The 23,055-nt window shown below is 39.8% G+C and overlaps 2 protein-coding genes across 2 annotated transcripts in view; both read right to left on the bottom strand.

Moving 5' to 3' along the window:
* The window catches only part of LOC145469714 (E3 ubiquitin-protein ligase TRIM45-like), a 322,349-nt gene that overhangs the window by 226,415 nt on the left and 72,879 nt on the right, over nt 1-23,055 (bottom strand). The gene's annotated exons all lie outside the window — the stretch shown is intronic.
* Nucleotides 1,434-7,923, bottom strand: LOC145469706 (dermatan-sulfate epimerase-like protein). Its single transcript, XM_081453486.1, has 2 exons — nt 7,807-7,923; nt 1,434-4,548 (listed from the first exon to the last, which is right to left on the bottom strand). Exon 2 carries the CDS (start codon nt 4,523-4,525, stop codon nt 2,180-2,182), a length of 2,346 nt encoding a protein of 781 aa, XP_081309612.1. The 5' UTR covers nt 4,526-4,548; nt 7,807-7,923; the 3' UTR covers nt 1,434-2,179.

Here is a 23,055-nt window from a genome sequence, read left to right as displayed (position 1 = left end):
AGTCTTTTATTATTGCGCGCGCATGCATCGAAACTTGACGTCAAAATTAATGGTGTAGTCTTGTGACTTTGTAATCTTTCTTTTGTTTATTTTTATGACCTTTTCGTTATAATTACCAAATTATGCTTGAAAAGGGCCTATTTCACCGATTTCTGAGATTTGGTTTCTGATTCTTAGAAATTAGTGACTATGGTTGTTTGGCACCAAAACATTCCGGAAATTTTGGTTGGGAATTTTCGTGCGGGATGAACGTGTCCCATTTCAACTTTTCCACGAAGAAACTGGCATTCCGTTTCGTTGAGGCGAGGTGGCTTGGCCGTTTAACCGAACAAAGGCTTAGATCTGGTGCAAGTGGCGTGTAATGTAGGACTGACGAATTTCCATTCTCTTCGGGGAAAATTTTCTTCTTTCCTTTTCCAAAAGTCGTGTTTCATTGACATGTCGACTCAAATTTCCGCAGTCTTCTTGTGGATGGTAAGGGACAGACCATTATTGTTTGAGGGAGTGGGGTCGGCGGTGGGAAAGATCTGCTGAAAAAAAATCGTGCAAGAGGAGCCATGGGAAAAAAAATCGAGCAAGTCCTTTCTACTATTCAGGTCCAGTTTTTCAGTTAAAAACTTCTCGGGCAAGCTATTGCCGGTTTTCATGTGACGTCATCAATTTCCAAAATAAGAAATTACCAATCCTTGTGAAGTTTTAGTTTCATCAGATGTAAGACCTACTAATAACTTGACGTTTTGCAACGTTTAAGCCCGACAGGGTTCCTCATTATGTAATGGAGCACGTCGGAATTTCCAAGTTTATGCGTACCGTGACATTAAAATGGCGGCTCGATAAGGCTGTCAAGTGAGTCAAAAGATGAGTTATTGCTCAAGTTTTAACTAACTAAACAGTTCTTGCTCAAGACAAAGTATTAATTTCAATGTATCGGAGCTTTAGAGTAATAACGTTTCGTTTCAATGGCAAAACTGAATGACAGATGTTTCTGTTACTTAACGGCCGCCATGTTCGGTCCCTCTGAGGGGCACAAACATGGCGACACCATACAAAGCTCTATAAATTTGGGTGAAACACTTTTCCGAATAACGCGCGGATGGAAAACCGTACAGACTTAAAAGTTGGCGAGGTTATTTCTATATCAATCATCTTTCATATCTCAGCTTCTTGACTTAATTTATTGAATGGTTACGATTTTTATTTTTGATGGCGTGACACTGCAAACCAGCCATTGCCCACCAAAAAAATTCATGCAAAATCTAAAGGCGAGAAAAAAATTCCTGCCCCAAAAATTCCCCCGCCCCCCACGCGTCCTGAGAAAATAATGGTATGTTCCTAAACATCCCAAGGTACTCCTTTGTTTTAATGAAAGCATAAAAAATAGAGGACAGTTAATAGTGGAATGCTTCCTGCAATTCTAATGCAGAAACTGATGTAACGATTTTGATGGCTATGATGATCGTCTCGAGTCAGTTCACATCATTGCTTTAATTCTTCGAGGATCTCGATTGTTGAGTAATTATGACTTAAGGTTATGGAGCGTTTTCACTCACATGGCCAGCACATATACAAATTTATTGAAACAAATGGAAATGTTTACATAAGAAAAGAGTTCAAATCCCACAGGATTGGCATGGTACACCAACAAGACCGCCGTTTCATTGTTTTGGAACACCAATGTGGATGACGTGACGTCATGCTCAGTTTGCGACAAATCCCTAGAGATTTCAATGACAAAGGCGCGGAGGCCATGTTGAATGTAGTAATACTAGCTTGTTCCAGGCATTTGGTAAGTATTTGAGGAGCCGCGTATATACAACGGGTAACGACGCGAAAAATGAGTTGAAAAGGACAAGATTTCTGTAAATATCGAATGTCTCTCGATCTGAAGTTACAATTTCGGTCAATTTAAATGAAAAGTTAAGACCACCCCTCCCCTCATTTCAACGATAAACAAAAAAAAATGGTGCGATTTGGCTTTAGCGCGTGTTCATCATTGATTTGGGGGGAAGGGATACTTTTATTTCTTATTTTACTCTGACCAGGATTGTACGTGTCCATGTCGTCCTCAATTATTTGGAATGATTTGCCATTTTGTAATTTTGACAAACCCAATGCCGGAAAAGTGTTTATTTTGGCACGAAATCTTTGAGCGTCGCGTTTTTACAGAGTATAATTTGTCTTATGAGAACACTGTTATAATCCACGGTAGTAAGGTGAGTCCAAAAATCAAATATACAGTACAAATGCGCCGTCGAAATTTATAGAATGCACTTCGAAATATGACAAGGAAACCAAGGATCCATGCAAAGAAAATAATGAAATTTGTTTTGAAAGAGAATACTGGACTAACGGCCCACTGGTTAATGCTCTGAGTTGCTGCTTTGTTCCGTAATCCAAACTTTATCACACAGTTATTACCAACTTGAACTCTTGTAAATCCATCAAAGCCGAGGAACTTACGCCTTCCCCGTGAAGAATTGAACCTAGTAGCAATTGATATGTGATACGAGAGGCCATTGATTTCTAAAGAAGCATGCACGCCATTTTCATCGTCTTGTAATTGAGGCTTCGTCACGTTATTTTCAGGTGCAACAAAAACGTACGCCAATCTTGTTTGCCTCTGCTTTAGTCTTGCTGTGATGTTGAGGAAGTTAGTATTTCTAGGTCTACTCTCGCTTGGATGTTCGGCGCGTTGGGAATGTACAATACTGCGTCCTCTATGAGAGTTGCCTAAAAGAACAAGATACCGTTTACCACGCAAAGTAATTGAGCCGACTGTTTCTCCATGCCGGTCTTCTTTTAGCTCGAAGGGCGAGTTTCTGTTATGAAAAAACGCTCCAACGTATTGGGTTGGGCTGTCTGGTCTTGTCTCAATATGGTCAACTACTAAAAGAACCCCAGGTCCTAACAGAAGAAGAGCACGATAAACACTTGTAAGTCCAAGGAAAGAATTGTACCATCCAGACATTTCGCCACTCATGAAAACAACTTCTTCAGATTGTGCGGCAGCAACGACACCAGCGTCAGCAAACCATAATTTTTCGTCTTTGTAATTCAGCCATTTTTCACAGTCTCCAATTTGGCCTTCAAAGGGCCCAGAACAAGTGGGCTTGGTTGTGGGTCCAAATAAGAGTGCATTGTTGAGCCACGTGTATTTTGGCCCATAAAGGGTCTCGCTGATAAAAGGAACCCCATTAGGTGCAAATACAAACGACCCTTGGTCCGGATGTTCGTGGCCTGGATTGAAATTAGGCCATCCTAATATCCAGTCATAAGGTTTGTGTCTAACAATTTTGTTCACTGCCCTGCCATGCAGAACGCTGGACTTGAACGAGAGGAAGGTACTTCTCTGCCCACCTCTATCCAGAGCGCCACCTCCGTAAGTAACGACACCCCAGTCTTGGAAAATATGCAGATGAGGAATGTATGCATTAGGTGGTTCTCTCTCGGGAATGCTTGCATCGAAGAATAAAAATTCAGTATGCAGTGTGCAGAAACGCTGCCCAAAGTTACCTTTTACCTGAGGATCTTCCAATCGTAACCTACGAATTTTACTTGCCAGCCAGTTTCCGTAACCATTTCTCATGACAAAATTATCCAAGAAAACGAGTTGACTTTCGGGACCGTAAAACCAATTGGAGTTTGAATCAGCAATGCCGACCGTCTCAGTAAAACCTGGAAGAATGGTGCGGTAAAGGAACCAAAAGTGTTGTCGCAGCCAAATGTTGTTTGTCAAATCATGACCAAGATGTCTCTTGGCCAAAAAAATGTACTGAGTCAAAGACCGTGAGGTGTACGAGCCATAAGCAACTCCTTCCTCCATGGAACCATCTACGACATGGCTTAGAAGAAACATCGTTCTGTTGAGCATGAGATGAGCTCTTTCCTTCCAAATTGTCGCTTCTTTGTTGTGGTTTTCAACGACTAAGGCACCAGTGAAAAAAGCGACGTAATTAGTTGCAACGTGATTTTGAATATACTGTGTGCCCCAAGAAAGCTTAAATGATCTTTCGTAAAGCTCCTTGCTAACCTCTGTCACCTTATGAAGGATTTTTGATCGGAGAGTGTCATTTATATTCTCGTACATGAAGTCGTAAGCCGTTGCTACAGCAACCAAGCTATGTGCCACTGGAACATCATCTACCATGGAAGCGCGTACGCGCCAGTTGGGTAAGGAGACAAAGGCGTCAAAGAACTGCATAGCAACATCTTTAGCTAAGAGATCATTGTCGTTTAAGACACAGTACATTGCTAGAGCGCCAAAGTTATTTCCGTGATGTTCGTTCCATCTGCCAGCGAATTCGTTCCAATCACGTGGAGGAAGGAACCTCGACGGTTTTTTCTTCATTTCTTCGGCTGCCTCCTTCAAGCGAGCGAAAATATCGTGGTGCGTTGTTAGCGCTTGTTGCCGTAGACGATCTATATCCTTAGAAGAAAAATACAAATTTGGATGGTTGGGTTGCTGTTCGTGTGTTGCTGTGATCCATCGTAACAGTAGAACCACGATAAGATGAGCAGAATTCATACTTTCTCGTTTTTTGTTGAACACTGTTGAATGAGAGAGAGAGATAACAAGTCAATACTCCAATAATGGCCGTTTTTATTACATTATTAGACTAAAGACACATAACCCGTCTGCACGAACTTGGACGTTTTCTTAAACAAGATTGGAATCTTAACTCCGAAAACGGATCTTATGTTTCTTTAATGAGGGTATTATAAACGCTCCCAAATTGAACTCAAATTAGGGTGCATGAATTTCTTTAGGGAAATTAAAGATTGGATTCTTCATCCCAATTGTGTTTATTTATACAGTTACTAAACAGATCAGTCCAAGATCATTCGGATAATGGTGCATTAAAGGAATAGAACAATCTTTGCTCCGGGTCCCGGGGGGGGGGGACACTACCATATATGGGCTATATAGGTATGTGCCGCTGTGAAGGGTATGGTTTTCAAGCAGTTTACTCTAGGATAGGGTATATAAATCAGAGCGTTTAGGTCTAGAATAGGGTATAATTTTTCACAAAACTGACTAGTTGGTTGAAGATTTTATCTAGACTAAGGAAACCAGGAATTGCCACTCAAAAATATAAAAAACTCAAATCGGCAAGTTTAAATTTACGCAAATCATCCTCAACAGTGTCTATTAATGGGGGGATTTGGGGAGTTTACTTTAGTATAGGTTAGCAAAATTCAGCTGAACTAGCTCTGGTATAGGCTAAGGGTTCCAGGGTCCCAGCGGCACATCCCCACTCAGAAATTCCTAAAGTACCTTCCTCCCTCCCGGGCTCAGGGTACACGTGGATTCTTCGGATCCAACCTTTGATGTACCATGATCCGAATGATCTTGGATTTATCTGTTTAGTAACTGTATAAAGAAACACAATTGAATTTAAGAATCCAATCTCAGATTTCCCCAAAGAAAAGTAACCACATCTCAGTGTAAAGGCATACATAAGAAGGATTATAGGTCAAAAAAATCTGCTTAAGTGGGTCTTGAACGACAAACTTGATCGACGAATTGAAGCCTTAGTGCGTGTGATAGCTCTTACCGTTTTTGCAATAGACGCATGAAACGGAAACTACATAATTTTGGACGAATTATTCGTGTCCAGTGTAAGCACAGCACTGTGGCAGTCCTCAATATCTGCAATAATTGAAATTAAAGCCATTTTTTTCGTGTCCGATCTAGTTTATAGGGACTCTTTGCTGACGTTGGTGATTTTACCTTAAGGACCAACAAACAGCTTTACGACGTGTAGCCTGAGAAGGCAGCATGCTATCTATGAATCGACTGCAACGTTCTAAGAGCTTGCCTCACTTGAAAATCGGCGAAATGGTTAACTCCACGGGCTATAATGAAGGTGATATTGGCTTTCAAACACTGCCAAACAGTGCTGATAACCCAATTAAATCCCTTGCAACATCTCGAGTTGACAAAAACACATTACACAAAAAGTATTTAATACATTGGAACCATGCTCTCAGTCAATCAATCAATCAATCAATTAATCAATTAATCAATCATTTATTTTAACACGTTTCGTCGAGGAGCTAAGAACTTGTTCAAAATATGAACGTGTATAAATGAGAACTATAGTAATTACAGCTAATAATATTATTCTATTCTAGCTAATAATGTTATTAAAGGCATCAATGTTGTTAAAGACACCCGCTTATTGCAGGCAATATTTATTCATCCCAACGAAAAGATTGTGTATTTTCTCTTTGGCTCCGTCCACCATACGCTGGAGAAATTTGGAAATGCGGCTTTCTTTCCACGGTTAGGCTTACCGTCCACACTGATCTATCACGTAAATGGACCTTTGTGAAAATGCTCTTCGAATCAACCTGGATGAATTTGAAAACACTTGCGCTATAGTGTACACGAAAAACATTTTGAAAACGGAGCTTTCTGAAAACGATGACGTTACGATAAACGTGATAACAACCGGTGATCGTTGCGTTTTCAGATTTCTCCGGCGTAGTGTTGATGAAAAGTGAAAACGCCGTTTTCAAATGTCTCCGGCGCAGTGTGGTTTGCCCTTCCAATTAATACGGACTACGGACGTTTGCTCGATGAAGTTCAGGCAATTCAAGTCACAGACTATTCAAATGGTTACGAATCTGGTAACCATTTGCGAGGCATTTCTACATTTGAATGAGTGTAAGGTTTTCAGATTGAACTCAACTTAGGGTGCTTTTCAAGGGGGAAATCAAAGATTGGATTCTTAAATCGAAATGCGTTTCTTTATATCGTTACTAAGATCACTTGGATCATGGCACATTAAAGGAACCGAAGAATCTACTCTAAGCAAGGTTTCTTCGGTTCCTTTGATGCACCATGGTCCGAGTGACCGTGGACTTTCCCAGAGAAATGCACCCTTAAAAGTTACAGTTAAGGCTTTAAACATCATTCAGTTTCATTTAAATTGTATGCTTTAGTCTTTGCATTGACTTGACATCTGTCCGTGAGGTCCAACGCATGAATTGTGCGAATGAATCCCATGAATTCCCGCCCACCAGTTGTCATGACCCCTAATGTAATTGCAAAAGCTTTGTATGACTTTGAAAATTAAACAAACATTTCACCATTTGCAATTCAAATCGAAGCATATGAGCAATTTAGCGGTCAAATTGTAATCTTTGAGCCTCTATCGAGCCTTTTTTATTTCTTATTATCTTAAGTTTTCGCTTTAAAACGTAGCTGAACCACAAATACAGGCAGACTTGCCTGAATTTAAGCCGTCGATTTGATTCAATTCACTCTGCTTAAACTCTGGCTGCAAATAGAAGTAATAGAATTTGATTTGACGAGCGTTCATTTCCATAGCGTTATCACACCATAACGACAAATTTCTTTAGAAGATACCGATAGCTGTAACAAAAGCTTCACAGCCGTTATTTTTGGATATAGTATTGTGGCCTTGTTATACTCACGAACGCTTCCATTCATATTTAATTTAGTCACGGACAAATTAGACGTTATTTCCAAGCGCGAAACCTCGAGTAAAAAGCAGTTAGGCATCTATTCATGGGAACCTTTAGATTTTTATTGAACTCCAGAAAGCTTTCCTGAAGTCTCAATATCGGGGCATTTGGCTTTCCTGCGGTCAAAGAAGGCCGACACAAAAACGCAGCCGAAATGTACTCATATACAAAAAAAAAATAACCTTTCATGACCGGTGGAAGTTGTACCGGCATCATATCAGAAGGGTTTCAGAGGGTTACCTGTAAACATAAACTGACAAAACATTTCGTGACCGGTGGAATTTGTGCCTAGGTGCACGATAGTTGCCATACCTTAGTTAGTTTTCAGTTGTCTGTAACATTCGAGTATCACTGACATCTTCCGTGAGGATCCTGCAGTTTTCTTCTTACTTTGCCCAGCTTGAGCATTGAACACTCTGAAGAACAATCGTGCTTATTACTGCCGAGATTTGTTTGATATACTGACCCATTCAGATGCAAATGAAAAACTTCTTTTATGCACTTTAAAAACAAATCTGCATATTTATGCTCAGTATGTAATTGTCGCGTAGCACAAAACCACAACAGGCCATTTTCGAGTTGCCTTTTTCCAGTGTTTCTTCACGAGTGCTCGTGAGTCCTCGTGCAAAACTAACTGAAACGAGTGTGATTGGCATGAAAATGAACCTTTATGTGGAATACATTTTCATTTGAATGGTTGCGCATTAAGATTCGTTATGACTTGATACGCGGGACCGTAATAGGCAACTGTTTGTTTTATCGGACAGCTGTAATTTACATCCTTTTCTAGTCAGTCTATTATTAATACAAGTCCTTAAACTAACTCAAGTGGATAGTAAGGCGACCAAGGCTCCGTCCACACTACGCCGGAGAAATTTGAAAAAGCAACAATTGCTGGTCATTTTGTATTTGTGTTTGTAGAAATCTCGGTCAGGGAAATAACATAACTATTATCGAGGCGCCATCGTTTACGAAAACTGGCTCCGTTTTCGAAATGTTTTCCTTCCACACGAAAACGAAAAGCCGGCGTTTTCAAATTTCTCCGGTTTCAAGAGCTTTTTCGGAAAGCTTCTTTTCCACGACGGATTCAGTAGTGTTGGACGGTAAGCCTAACCGTAGAATAAAGCTACGTTTTCATATTCCTGCGGCGTTATGTTGTGAAGAGCAAAACAGAGGAAACAATCTTAACAAATAATTGGAGGCGAAAGTTTTCACATGAAAATGAAATTATATTTAAGCTGGCCCGAACCTTTTTATGCGTTGGTTACATGATTTTTGACTCGCGCGTTTTAGCAGAAACGCTTTTTTCCGATTTCTTTGATTTTTGTTATCTTAAATCATGATGCAAAATATTTCAGTTTTGGGGAATTTGACGAGAATGTGTTTGGCGTGCACGTTGTAACGGAGAAGTTTTCTAACATGCTCTTATTCTCAACGCTTGTAAAAATACACTTTTTGTTATTGTAAATACTCTTCCACTTTGTAGATGTTGGCATATACATGTTGGTACATATTTTTCACTTTGCATCATCTTATGTTAAGCGTTAAGTTAAATTACTCGGATGCATTGTGCTTAATTGAAGCCCTTGTGTTTGGTTGAAGTTCAGCACTAATTGGAACCAAATATTGACTTGAATGGCTTTGAGCTAAGAGCTGAACTTATCTTTTGTAATGTCTTCTGCAATATTTAACAAGCCAATGTGTTCCTAGGCAACTGGCCTTAAAAGATTGTTTTGTTAAACTTTGTTCGGGACCAATACGGCTGTACGTTTTTACCCCAAACCAGTTGACTTTATTCTTTAGCAGATAATAATGTTTGGAATCTCAAAGTGTTTTGAGTTACTTAAATAAATCCGGCAATCCGTTTTGAAGCCATACCAGTTGATATCAGCGACTAATCGTGCCTATAACAAAATTCTTGATTCTGATTGGTGCACGGTCACGTGGGTATCCAATTACAGGTGGACGCTTCCCCTTATTCCTCTCGCCTATAGCCCAACCACTTATTAGAATTTTTTTTCTCCCCAACCTTCCTCGGCTTCAACAATTCAAGATGGCGGCCAAACATTTCGCAAAGAAATACTGAGCTTCCGGTGAAATACATATCAAGTTAGTCTGCCCTGACTTATAGTTTCCAGTAAACATTCACGAAAAAAGAAATTTTGGAATCGCTGATTTTCAATGAGAAGTAATCGCAAAAGTTATTTCTGTGCACACGCGTGTCGCGTGATTGTGCTGCTTTTGACGCAACTGATTCATCTAACCTACCACACGTTCTTTGATCATGGTAACTTCTGTATACCCTTCCCTCGGTATAACTCTGCTTGTTGGCGTTTTCTTAGACATTTTTTTAAACTGACAAATAATACAACTTTGGCCCTAATTAGCTGGGTTACAATTATAGAAAGTTACCTTAATTAAAACGCCTACACGTTATCTTCAGTCAACACACCCGATATGCATAGAAAAATGCGAAGCAGCTGCCTCAGTCAAACAAACAAGTTTAATTTTTCAAAGCATTTATGTCTCGACAAAAGAAGTTAATTATTTCCGAGAAGTCCGAATGTAATTCAAGTGCATTTTTACCTATTTTCCGTGGGAAAAAATAAAATAGCTGAACGACTGATTGATCGAATTGAAGGTTTACGACGATCGAAAGAGCTGCAGAATACTTAAGACTCGAATAGACAAGAAACAAACGAACTTTGTTTGCTTTGAACAGCTTCTTAACAATTTGTCTGACACAAAGATTTTTAAAAAAGAAAAACAAAATACATGAAACTCACAAAAAAACTAACAGAACTCTTACATGAACAAGGTTTTGAATAGGCCAATTGACCCCTCATCGTGAGATGACATAGAAATAAAGCTTTTACGTTTCTTACTATGTATTTTGCATCCGTTTTTTTGTCATGATAATAATCAAGTTTTAAGAATGAATGAATGCTAGACCAGAATACTTTACCACCAGAGGTTCATTCTTTGAAACTGCAATGAACTAAAATCGACTATTTTAGCTTTAAATTTAACTCGCATTTTAGCGCAAGAAGGATTTTTACACCCGAAGTGCGAATTTTAGAGATTCGATTTTAACCTAATTGAAATGAGATGGGCCGATATAGCTTTAAAGTAAGTTCATAAATTGCTATTATTAAGACAATGAATTGCAAAATTATTTCCTCACTGACTTCTCTGTTTTGTCTAATAGGCCATAATTATTTTCTGTACTTTTGGACCTCTTCTCGTAGAAGCAGGTAAGTTGTATTATTGCATTTTTACCATAATCTGAAGGATTGCATACTCTTAGCAGCTGTGTGCTGATTTAGTTTTTCGTAGGCGGCAGCAGTTGCTACCAAAAAAAAATCGAAATTGAAAACACTCTTTGTTTTTCAAAATGCAATTTAAAAAGTCATCTATAGTATTTCGTTCTCGCGTCAAAAAAAGTCATCGAATGAATTCGATTCTCTTGCAAACTCCATGCCTCACGACAACTTCACCTGAAGTTTCTTTGGTATAAATATTTCATTTGCGTTCTAAAATTAACTAAAAGTGAAAACGGAGAACATTTTTTACAAACAGCAAATTCCACTTGCTGGATACGTTGCTATCTCATGGTGAAGTTGCAAGGACTGCAAATGTTTTGAAGCCGTTAATTCAATTCAAACTTGCTTATTTTGAGAGAAATATGAATTATCGAGAATCTTATGATAAACGTAATGCCTATAGATAAAAAACCAAGATTGAATTTGGAAGCCTTTTTAAAGTTTAAGAAAGATTCGTTACGGCTCGGTCGATAAGTAGCTAGAATTGATCCTTCGTTAGGGCTTCAAGGCTGGAAAACGTTCGCCTAAATATAAATTTTCTAATTCACGTTGGTGTTCCATCTTGATTATCCCCAATCCGAACATTGTTGTTTGTCTATTGTTTATTACGTCAGATTCCTTTCGAAGTTTTCCTTGATTTCAAGTAGCATCTGTATACAAGACTCCATCATAATCAAACAAGTCGGTCAATTCGAAAAAAGGTTTCTAAGAAGTGGTCTTAGTAGAACTTGAAAACCAAACAAAGCCCAGTTAGTAAGTCTCACGGAGGTCAAAGGACTCGTTTTTTGCTGTTACTAGAGAAGTTGTTTGCGTCATGAAAAATGACCACTGATGACTCAATTGATTATCGATGATTAGGCTTTTTTTATCTCGTTACTATAGCATCAACTGAAGAAAAGGTGGCGGAAGTAAAAGTGCTGAAAAACGTTGGAAACCGTTGCGATTCCTCTTTATTGAGGGAGCTTTTTAACGCGAATTTTTTAAGGAAAAATAAAAACGCTGGGGCGCGCTGGTCGCTTACGACTTCGTCTCAAGACTATGGTGTTAAAACTATGACGCTCAAACGTTGCTGTTTTTTGTTTTGTTTTGTTTTGTTTTGTTTTGTTTTGTTATTTTTTTTTTTTCCAGTTGAAATATTGGGTAGATGGAACCTAGACGAGCTGGACAACGGCCAACTTATAGAATCACTAAGTCAGAATGCTTCCTCCACCGTACTGGTTGCTCGCGAGGGTGCCACAAATACCCGCTTGGGGATACTGAGCGTAGAAGACGTCAACCATTTGAGTATCGCTGTTCCCAACGGCGACTGTCTTGTGGATCTTGATGCATGTGGAGAAGGTCTTGGTGTCTCTTTCTGGATAAGATTCAAAGGTTGAGTATCACTATAAGCCGCTCTAAGGGATTTGCAGGGTAATTTAAGCGTTTTTTTTCGACTCGCGCTTCGCGCTCTTGGACGTGCTCATGCTTTTGTATCGCGATTCGTGCCCTGTTCCGCTAATCCACTTGCTCACATCAGCACCAAAACATTTTCTTGAAAATGTATGTTGTTTACTGGATTGAGCACATAGGGGACTATCTCAGTCCAAATACGCTTCATGCCTGCAATCAGACATTTATACGAGCACTAAACCGAATAAAATGAACTAAAATTTTCCGTTGCGTTCGCTCTGTGGTGTTATTTATCCTGTCGATCTTAACGGGCACTCTCTTCCTTTCTTCCTTTCAGTTTTCAAACGTGTTTCGAATAGTTTGGAGCTAACTACCTCATTGTGCATTATCAATCATATTCAGAATAGAACGGTCTTTATTGAGTGTTGTAAAACCATAACCGGCCTCAAGAGTCCTCATGGGCCCGATGAGGATGAGTGAGTGAAAACCAAAACCAAAGTAATCACGCTAGCCGATCACAAAGGACACAGAAAATACAGTTAGCCAGTCAAATTCCAAGAAATTACATGTAGCTGACGCGAAGCGCGGGAAAATGTGTGCGAACGCGTCACAGTTGCTTTTGATTTTACTTCTGATTGGGTGCAAAAGTAGCGCGATATCTTTAAGCCAATCGTGTATCATAGAAAGTGCAAAACCAATTACTTTTCGACGCTCAAGTGAAAACCTTCGTTAACAGCATTTTTAATTTCGTTCCCGATTTGTGAGTTGTAATGCCTAATGCGAACACGTTTCACAGTGAAACACGCTTCAATCGTGACTGGAATAAAATGTACCGGACTAGCTAGTGTGAACGCGGACATTAACTTCCCACAATGCCATTGTGTGGTTACGTCTGCTTTATACATAGCCACGCAATATTCCTCTGTTATCGCGTGGCCTTTTCGTGACGGCCCTCACAATGGCTTTAGATGCAAGGTGTAAACGATACCTAGGTGGACATTTTTCTGTTTTCTTTAAACAGGACTTATATCAGACATCATTGGAGACACTTACAACCAGGAGACCACATTGAGAGGCTGGTTAGATGTTGTCACGAGTCCTGAGTTGCGTTGGATAAACTGTTATCGAGCGGCAGAACATGGCTGGGACGCATCCAAGTTTCACAGTAGATGCGACTTTAAGGGCCCCACGGTTACCCTGGTTAAAGTAAAGAAGTTCGTTTTCGGAGGATTCACAGACATCGATTGGGGAGGTGAGATCGACTTGGCTAAAAAAAATGTACTAGAATTAGAACTTGCTTTCATTATCGCTTTATCTTACGGACTATATGTTAACGTAAATACTTAAGTCCCGCCTACCTTTCTAACTACTAACCTAGCTACCTACCTAGCTACCTACCTGCCTGCCTACCTACCTACCTACCAACCTACCTACCTACCTACCAACCTACCTACCTACCTACCAACCTACTTACCTTTCTACCACTACCCACCCACCAACTCTCGTTAAAGAGGACACCCTCTGGACCGTCATTTGGTTTTCGTGACAAGGAGAGTCCGCAGTAGAGGTGTCTCATGAAAATGGCTCCATTTTTAGTTGTGTCGCAATTAACGTATTCAGTTATACCCTTTGAAGATTTTTAGTTCTTTTGAATCTGTAGTACACATCTTCTTTGACACATAATCATCTAATGTAGGCCAAAATAGTGCACAAACAAGTAAACATTCTTAAGCTGCAGAATAATTAGGTTATTCAATACGTCCAAGTTGTCCGTGTTAGCGAGAAAAGAACAATGAAAATAACCGGGAGAAACTCCTATATGAATGGGAAAATATGAATAAAACCCCTAAAGGAGACAAATCTGAGCGTGGTTAGATCTTTATTTGACCCCTGTAAGATACCACTTAAAACGGAATAGGCTGGATTACCAGCCGCTGTTAAGGAAAGGAGCCCACGCTTGTAGACCAGACTCGAGAGACCCGTGGAAATCGAGTCTGAAAACGAAAATATGAGAGTTTTTTCACTCGTATTTCTTCGAGTGTACCCTTTAATATACTTTGACAGCTAAAAATAGTGGCGTTTCGTCATGAATGCACTTAGTGAGACCACAATCCTTGATTTACACCTCTAAGCGAGAGGTCGAGCATCTCCGGCCTTTTCATATGGGATTTCCTCCCCCGGGGCCTCTCTCTTTCCCTCCCTCCCTCCCTCGTTCCTTCCCCACTTTGGGACCAAATAAAGTGTCCGCAATTCCGAAATAGCGGTAGTTACTTCGAAACATTTCTTTGTGTTTTTTTCCCTTCTGCCTTGTTACGTACACAGGGTCTACAGGCTTCAAAAATAGCAGCACCTCCTTCTTATTTACCCTTGCAAACATGGACGGCACAGCGGGCGTTAAACTTGATGTGCAAGACACTTCAAAAGCGATTTACAGCGATCCGTCTTACGGGCCATGCTTTGGTGATGGCGACCTTGTTATAAGTGACATGGCTGCCAAAAATCTTAACTCAAGCAGTCATCTCGGTACTTCTTACAGTCTGCCAAACGCGATCTTTCCTGGCAGTGTCGATGCCGTTAATTTTTTGGCAGGGAGTGAATACTTTATGCCTGACGATTTGGAAGTGTTTTATATAGGTAGGAAAAAATGAAGAAAAAAATACCATAGTTAACTTTTGACTCATATTTGTCCCAAAGGTGTTTCCTTTGTTTGTTTGTTTGTTTTGTTTTGTTTGTTTGTGTTTTTGTTTGTGTTTGTGTTTTTGTTTTTCTTAAAGAGCTCACACTCCGGGATGGAGAAAAGGCCCTTGCCGTAAGAGATGTGGCGTTTTAAAAATGTTTTGTCGTGTAGTTGGATCATGAAAGGGATTTTGTGTCTGAATACGAGAATACGAATAGTAAAACTCTGCACAAATGTAAGAGGTTTGGATGAGGTAATGGAAACTAAGTTCTCAGTTAAATTCTCCGGCGACAATTTCTCAGTTATCAATTTGGAAATCATAATCAACATAGAGTTTTGACGATTTTATTTTTTCCGTTTTCTCTTAAGTTGTGGTTTCAACTGAGAAGATATATCAAACACCCAAGACAGTGTTTGATCACATTTCCAAACACCTCGTAGCTCGTCAAAAATACTCCGTTAGCAGTGTCATATTTTCAATTCTCTTCTCGATGTTTCGAAATGTGGTCGAACACGGTCCTTCCTGTTTTATATACTACATCGTGAGTAAAAGTAAAAAAAATATAAGCCAATTGCCCTAATACATTCGAGGAATCTTCTTAACGGAAGTATTTCGGCGTTTTGATATGTCTTAAATTTGTTTTGACGCACAGCAACCAAATTACTATAAATTCTCAGTTGCTCAACATTTAAAGAAATGATCTTTTAAACCTTGAAACTGCAAGCCAGGTTTAAAGAGAGCAAAACTGTGCATTTCGTACCATTAAGGCTGTGACATATAACAAGTACCATCTTTTTTAGTCAACATTTTGTTTAATTAAAGTTCTTGCATACAGTGAAAACCCACCTTACGGTCACCTCGTTAACACAGTCACCTCGTTATTACGACCACTTTTTTTGTCTCGGCGAAACGCCCATACATTTTCTTATAAGAAAACCCCGTTAATGTGGTCACCCCGTTGATACAGCCAACATTCTGAAATCCGAACCTGTATAATTCATTATAATTCTACTCCGTTTATACGCCCGCTCAAATTAACCAGCTATGTTCATCTTTCCTTCTTAGTACTTTACTCACTGATACAAGTTCCATTGATTTTTTTTTAAAACTATATCTGCACTCCGAATGATTATTAAAGAACAATTAAGACGTTACTCGATTTAGACGAGTCATGAGGTTTGACCTTACCGGCCGTTAATACGACCACATTTTCATGGCACGTTGGCGCTCGTATATGAGAGGTTCCCGTGTATTTAATGGCAGACATATTATTTTGTTTTTGTTTTTTTCTTTAATAAAGAGTGTTTCCATCCACTGGGCATGGAAAATGGCGATATTCGGGACAGCCAGATAACACAACTCACTGGTAACTACAAGGGGCCCGGTGACATTAACAACGCTCCTTGGCAGGCAAGATTGAACAACCCGTCAGGTAACACATGGATTCCTTCGAATCCAAGTGTGGCCACATTAATCGTGGACTTGGAAGATGTTTATCATGTTATTGGAATAGAAGCCCACGGTAACAACAAAGTTCCAAGCAAACCTGGATATCCAACTAATTTTGAAATTCAATATAAGCCGAGGTTAAATTCGTCATCTTGGGTTCCTGCTCATTCGGTGAGTATTATCAGTCAAAGGAGCTCAATCACGGTATTTTGAGTTATTTCGGCCACGTACAAAATTACCTATAAATTGAAGGAAACCTGAAACTAATGATTTACTAAGATAGAAAAACACCAAAGAGGTAATAATAAACCATAAAGGGACAAGGATGGTTAAGGATGGAGAAGACTGACAAGGATTACAAACGATGAACTTCAAAAATCTAGGCTTAACTTTTCAAGATGCCGAAAACGCCGTGTCGCAGCTCCTTAAAAGAAGTTGCGTCAGAGACGGAACATGTTCAGATGTATGGCCACCTTTTTTCATGTTTTATTTTCCTCAGTCTCCCTCAGTTGTGATGTTAAATCAGTAAATTTAGCTTGTATTGTATTAATTCTCATCGAGATAATCGGACACCGAGGGTACTCCCACGTGAAAAGGTTAGGGATGCTCGTCAGAAAATTTGAATTGTCCCCTAAGGGAGACCAATCTGGCGTGGCTAGAGCTTTATTGTACCCCTAGCAGATACCGCTTAAAACGGACATTTTGTCTTCAAGTGCACCCTAAAAGATACCTTGATGGCTAAAACTAGTGGTCACTGTAAGCGAGACTAAATTTACATACGTGATTTTAACACCCTCTAGCGATACGAGAAGCATATCCGTCCTTATGACAACTATTATTAATTCTTTAGCTTTTTTTCGGTTTGGTTAAGTTCTGTACTGTGACCCATATTCAGCGTGTCTCAGTAACTTGTGAACAAAATCGACTACTAGCGTCTCCCTCCACTATTTGTTGTACTGTTTGTGTCCTTCACTAGTTATAAAAACGATCAAAGTGATATACAGATTAGCGTAGCTCTACGGCCGGTTTTTTCAGAGCCCGATTAAGCTAACTCAGGAAAAGCGAGAATTTAGATTTGAGTTTTGTAACTTTGCGGTGAGGTTTTTTGTTTATATTGTTTGGCCTTCTCAAACGACGCAAAACATAAGCAGTGAAAAGCATTTCTATACCAAAAAAAGTTATAATTCGGTTAACTTTTAATCCCGAGTTAGCGTTAACCAGCTTCCCAGTAACCCTCTTCTGATTACAGAAAGTTAAACTGGCTTGACTATGCGATACCTGGTCAGCGGTCAACTTTTAAAAAAGCATGTGACCTCTATAAACTCTAAACTTGAACCTGCGATATGGCACGTAATGCTGGTCAGCGGATACCTTGTTTTGACAGGTGTCAATTAACCAGAAAATGGATGCCCAATATCAAAGATGTGCGCTGTATATAAACCAAGGCTACTTGTCTCAACCTATTGGCTGGAGTATGGCCACCATGTTGCGCGACGTCGTCGTCGTGCGTACGCGCCCACGAGCAATACCGCTAGCCATTATAACCATGAGCAATTCACGGGTTCCTACGAGTATGGTGCTCCGCCTAGCGGCTCGCCGGAGCTCCGCTTATAAATACCATCTTGGTAGCTACCGTAAATGCCACGGCCGGCTTATTTGTAGGCTTGATGGCCAGCCGCTCTTCGAAAAAGAAATTAAGCCCGGTCTCTTTCCCGAACTCACTCTCTTCCCGTGGAGGAACGTAGACCGGTCTCATGTGAGCGGCGGAAATCGAGCCTAGGTTGTTTAAAAACGTGGATAACGTTATCCAGGGCAAATCACTATTCACTTATTGCTAGTTGTAATTTGTTGAGTATAGGAATTTATACTTAACTCAGTAAACTAATTGGGCCACTTAGGAATAAAAACATAGGAATAGAAATTCATTAACGGTAATAGAAATTCCTTAACTTATGAGATGACTTTCTCGATCTTTTTAGGGTCTGAGCTTAGACGACGCATTTTCAATCAAGCGATTTCTCTTCGTCCCGTCATTTCAAGCAGAACATCTTAAGTTTATCCTCAGTCAATGCGTTAATGATGAATGTGGTTTTGCAATAGAGATTTATGGATGTTCCGCAAGTATGTGTAATAATAATAATAATAATAATGATAATAATAATAATAATAATAACTTTATTTAACTGTCAAATGTATTTAGCACTGTTGTGCTAATTGAGGACACTGTGAATAACCAAACAAATATCGCAAATAGAACACAAATTATTAAGAATTCCAACTGGTGGGAGGCTGACCAGTTGGTTATTTACACAACGCGGTGGAGGAGTTGAACTCGAGACTACCGAGAACAAATCTAGATCGCGGTAGGAAGGTGGATTTTAACCAGGGACCTCCAGATTTCAAATCCAGCGCCCTAAACAACTCAGCCACGCCGCCTCCCAATTTGTGTTTAATCAGGCTCTCTTCATCTTTAGTATTCATGATCACCTAGTAAGTAAACGTGTTCAAATCTGGATCGGTAGGTCTGGCCTGGATGCTACTCTTTGTATCGTCTCGTGTTGTGTCGATTTGTTGTTTTGTGCCTTATGAGGATCTTACGGGATGGTAACTTTAGCGGCAAATGGTTAATATTTGGGCTTTTTTACTCCAAACGGGTAAATTTTTGTCCCGTTTTACGGCTACTGAAAGGTCAACCGCATTGAGACCCTCCTGTATATGATCCGTGCTGTTTGGTCAATTCTTTGTTCAACCCTTTTTTGTTATGCAGTTGTGTTTGACGGTTGTTCTGTGTTTGGTTCGGTTCGTATGCAAGCTATGGGGTGAGCCAACCAGATAAGAGCTAATATAATAACTTGAGCGGTGTTCAATAATAAATTCTACAATATTTGTTTGGGCCGGACCCATTGTGATCGTCCCTGAATATGTGTTCGTCGTTGTGCATCAAATCTGTGATTTGCCCCGATACTTGTGTTTGAAATCTCGTAAGGCAAAAAAGTGCTTTATCCATGGAACCGAAACAAATAACCGGAGTTCTGATAGATGGATCTTTTTTTTTTTTTGCACCTAATCGCGACATATTCAAAAGCAAATTTCTCGAAAACTTCAGGTGCTTGATTCCGATTTATTAATAAGCAACGCATTCAAGTAGTTCGCAAATGGGCTAGTGTTATGGCTTACACATGCGCCGACTGGCGAAACCATCCCTTAAGTCCTATCTCATATTGTAAGTGGAAGTAGGTCACATTTCCTGAAGAAACGGAGGTTCCACTGTATTTTAAAATTAAGGGTTGCAGGAACATTCTTCATTTCACTTTAACACTGAATGATTTAGTCGTATAAGGTTGTCGTAACATAATAAATGGTTGGAACCCTGGAGTATCAGTAGTTTCTATAGTGTAATCGCCCGGATGAGGGTAGTCCTGAAAAAAAAAAACTGTTGTTGGTGACTAGTCACCAACAACAGTTCTTTTCAGAACTACCCTCACCCGGACGATCACACTATACGAACTCAAGTGAATAATGTTAGTCAGTCGATGATGTTGTAAGTCTGGTCCGTTGAAAGTGATTGGTTAAACAAGTTTAGCCATGATGGTATTGGCTGAAAGACTCGTGTAAAGTTTGTCAGCAGTCATTGGTCGATTCTAGTAAGTTTCCATCAGTTGTTAGTCAGATCGGTGTGTATGAGTTCCACTTATTGTTAGTCAATAGATAGTTAACGATTCCGTACGTTTCTTTTTCTCTCAATCTCCAATAACTTATGTTATTTATATTTACTCCATTCAGGGCGGTGTAACAGAGCGCTTCGTATGGAAAGCATTACCGCTTCGTCTTTCTTCTCACAATATCAGCCCGATGAAGCTCTGCTCGATTCTTCTTCATGTTGGAAACCTCTAACTGACAATGACCCTAACGACTACTTGCAAGTTGACCTGGGAAGTGTCAGACTACTAGAACGCGTGGTCACTAAGGCGTTAACCTCTCAGACATATGTGGAGTCGTACAAAATCCAATACAGCGTTGATGGCATAAAATGGCAATTCTACCCTAACTTCGATGGCACGCCAAAGGTATTGACGTACATGTACTTTAGTCATAAACATTACTATCTCTGTATGGCTCCCTGGCTTCGCATGGACGGATGACGGGCAAAGGGCAAAGAGCATTGCGGTCAAACGAAACAAATGTGCAAGAAAAAAAGTATTTTGTGACTAGTTTATCATTATCACTGTTCAACGTTCCACACTTTATCAGTTTTTACTGAAAAAAGGTCTAAGTATTTGAAAACTGGGAAATGCGGACTTCCCTGCGCCATTTGTCAAAGCAGAAGTTTTTTCGGGTGCGGAGCGTTTTAAACGTAAAGAATCTCAGTTTTTTTTATCTTTAATCTTTAATCTTTAAGATTCAAGCAAGAGTTTTTTCGGGTGCGGAGCGTTTTAAACGTAAAGAATCTCGTTTTTTTAGAGAGAGAAAGTGAAATAACAGTATGTTTACACCCAGCAGCTATTTTATATGTTCTTGCTTGGGCTTCCATGTCATAGCCTGCGTCACAGCCGCGGCCATGATACAGGCTAACATTTCATGGTAAATGAAATTTCCAGAATGAAAATAAATATTGCCTGACACATTAGCTTCGGGCACACCTCCTTCGGACGTCCGACAGTATTCGGACGTACTTTCGACAGGATTCCTCCGATTTTGTAACTACAGATGCGGGATTCGAGGGTGAATAGTGAATAGTGAATAGTTCTCGTAGTATTGTAATGCAGGTATTTTTTTTTTGTGTGTGTGATTTTTTTTTTCTCCTAATGTAACAAAATGAAGTTATTAAATATGGACCCCGTCAACATAATTGAACAATTTCAATAGATCTTGTTTCCGCTACTATTTTTGCTAAAAGAAACATTAACGGAAGATGGATCTTCATTCCAGGACAACCACGTGACTCCAACTGGAACGGCGCACCCGAGGATCATGTTATATTACGTGACAATTTTCTGTTCTCTCTATTTCTCTAAGGTGTTCACAGCTGGTAGTAATCTTTCCACAGTACTTCTTGAGTCCACGGTGCAAGTACGTTTCGTTCGGTTCTATCCGGTCAGCGGAGAAAAGTGTGTCAAGTTGGAGCTCCGTGGCTGCGCGTCAATGAAAGGAGGATGTGAGTATGAATAGCTGGTGTCACGTGTTTATCACGTGTTTGTTGAGTGAGTGGCTAAGGTCACGTGTTCGCAAAGGAATAGTTACGGTCGCGTGTTCGCAAAGCAGTAGAAGGTCACGTTCTTGTACATCTTGTGATGGTAAAGCGAAGAGCTATAATAAAGTTTTGTGCTCATGTAGGACTAAATATTACCAATGGCCCACTATTTTATTTTTCTCTCAAACGCCCGCTAGCTCTTTGGAATAGTGTGAAAACGTTGTTGTACCTGAATGTTCCTTGGTTGCTGTCCGAATATGGGAACATGAAGCATATTATTGTCGAATCGTTTTCTTTCTTTTTTTTTTTTTTTCTTTATTCACTGTTTGTAAAACCATAGCACATTTGCAGATTCTCAGCATGACATACTTGATGAACTTAAAAAGAGCTCTGTATGCTGGAAACAACGTATAAAACTGAGATGAAGATATTGTGTACAGTTCAGTGCACAGTTCGGAAGTGCTTTACGAGGCGAGCAGGTTTAGTTTCATTAGTTAAAGGAGCTCAGTTACGGTATTTTGAGTTATTTTGGTCACCTACAAATTAAAATTACCTTTAAACTGAAGGAAATCTTAAAATAATAGCTTACTAAGATAGAGAAACACTAAAGAGATAATAATACCTCATAAAGGGAAAAGGATGGTTAAGGATGGAGAAGACTAAACTGGATTACAAACGACGTATTTGAAAAATCTAGGCTACACTTTTCAAGATGCACAAAACGTGACGTAGCTCCTTAATTTTTGAAGAATTCGTCAGAAACTGGGAAAAAATCAAGAGGTATACTTACCACTTTCATCAATTTTATTCGGCATCTTAAATCTTCAGATGCTGAAATATTGTCATCTGGTAGTGACCCTGGTAACGACACTGGCGTGCTGGTTTACTCTGAGTCAATGCTTAAGGCACAGTATCAGTCTGCCGAAGCTTTGGGTTACTCAAAGACCAGCCCGCTTCCCTCAACAGAATGGACGCGCTTCACATTTATGCTGAAAAAGAACTTCGATACGCGCATTTTCCTAGACAATGTAAATGTCGGCTCTCCAGAGCGAGAAGACGACGAGTTTCCGTTAAATCCTGAGAAGATGATCAACTTGGCCAGCCGTTTATCTTTCTTCGAATGGTGGAGTGTTGAGAACATTCAACTGTCCGACTTGAGTTTGTGGAGAGATATCCCTGGGGGTGGCGACTGGGAAACTTGGGCTGGCGTAACGCTACCTGAAACGCTAGGTAATGTTTTGTTTCTTTTCCGGAGGAATTTGAAAACGGTGTTTTCACTCTGAAAACGCATTAAATGTTTTCCGTTCACACTACGCCGGAGAAATTTGAAGAAGCAACAATCACCGGTCATTTTGGATTTGTGTTTGAGGAAAACTCGGGCAGGGAAATCACATGCTTATCGTGATGTCATCGTTTTCGAAAAGCCTCGTTTTCAAAATGTTTTCTTCCACACTAAAACACAAAGCCGACGTTTTCAAATTTCTCCGGTTTGAAGAGCGTTTTCGAAAAGCTCCGTTTTCGTGACGGATTA

The sequence above is a fragment of the Orbicella franksi genome, chromosome 15, assembly GCF_964199315.1.
Source record: "Orbicella franksi chromosome 15, jaOrbFran1.1, whole genome shotgun sequence".
Classification (NCBI taxonomy): Eukaryota; Metazoa; Cnidaria; class Anthozoa; order Scleractinia; family Merulinidae; genus Orbicella; species Orbicella franksi.
The sequence above is the reverse complement of the archived record's forward strand: the minus strand, read 5'-3'. Positions and strand labels throughout refer to the sequence as shown.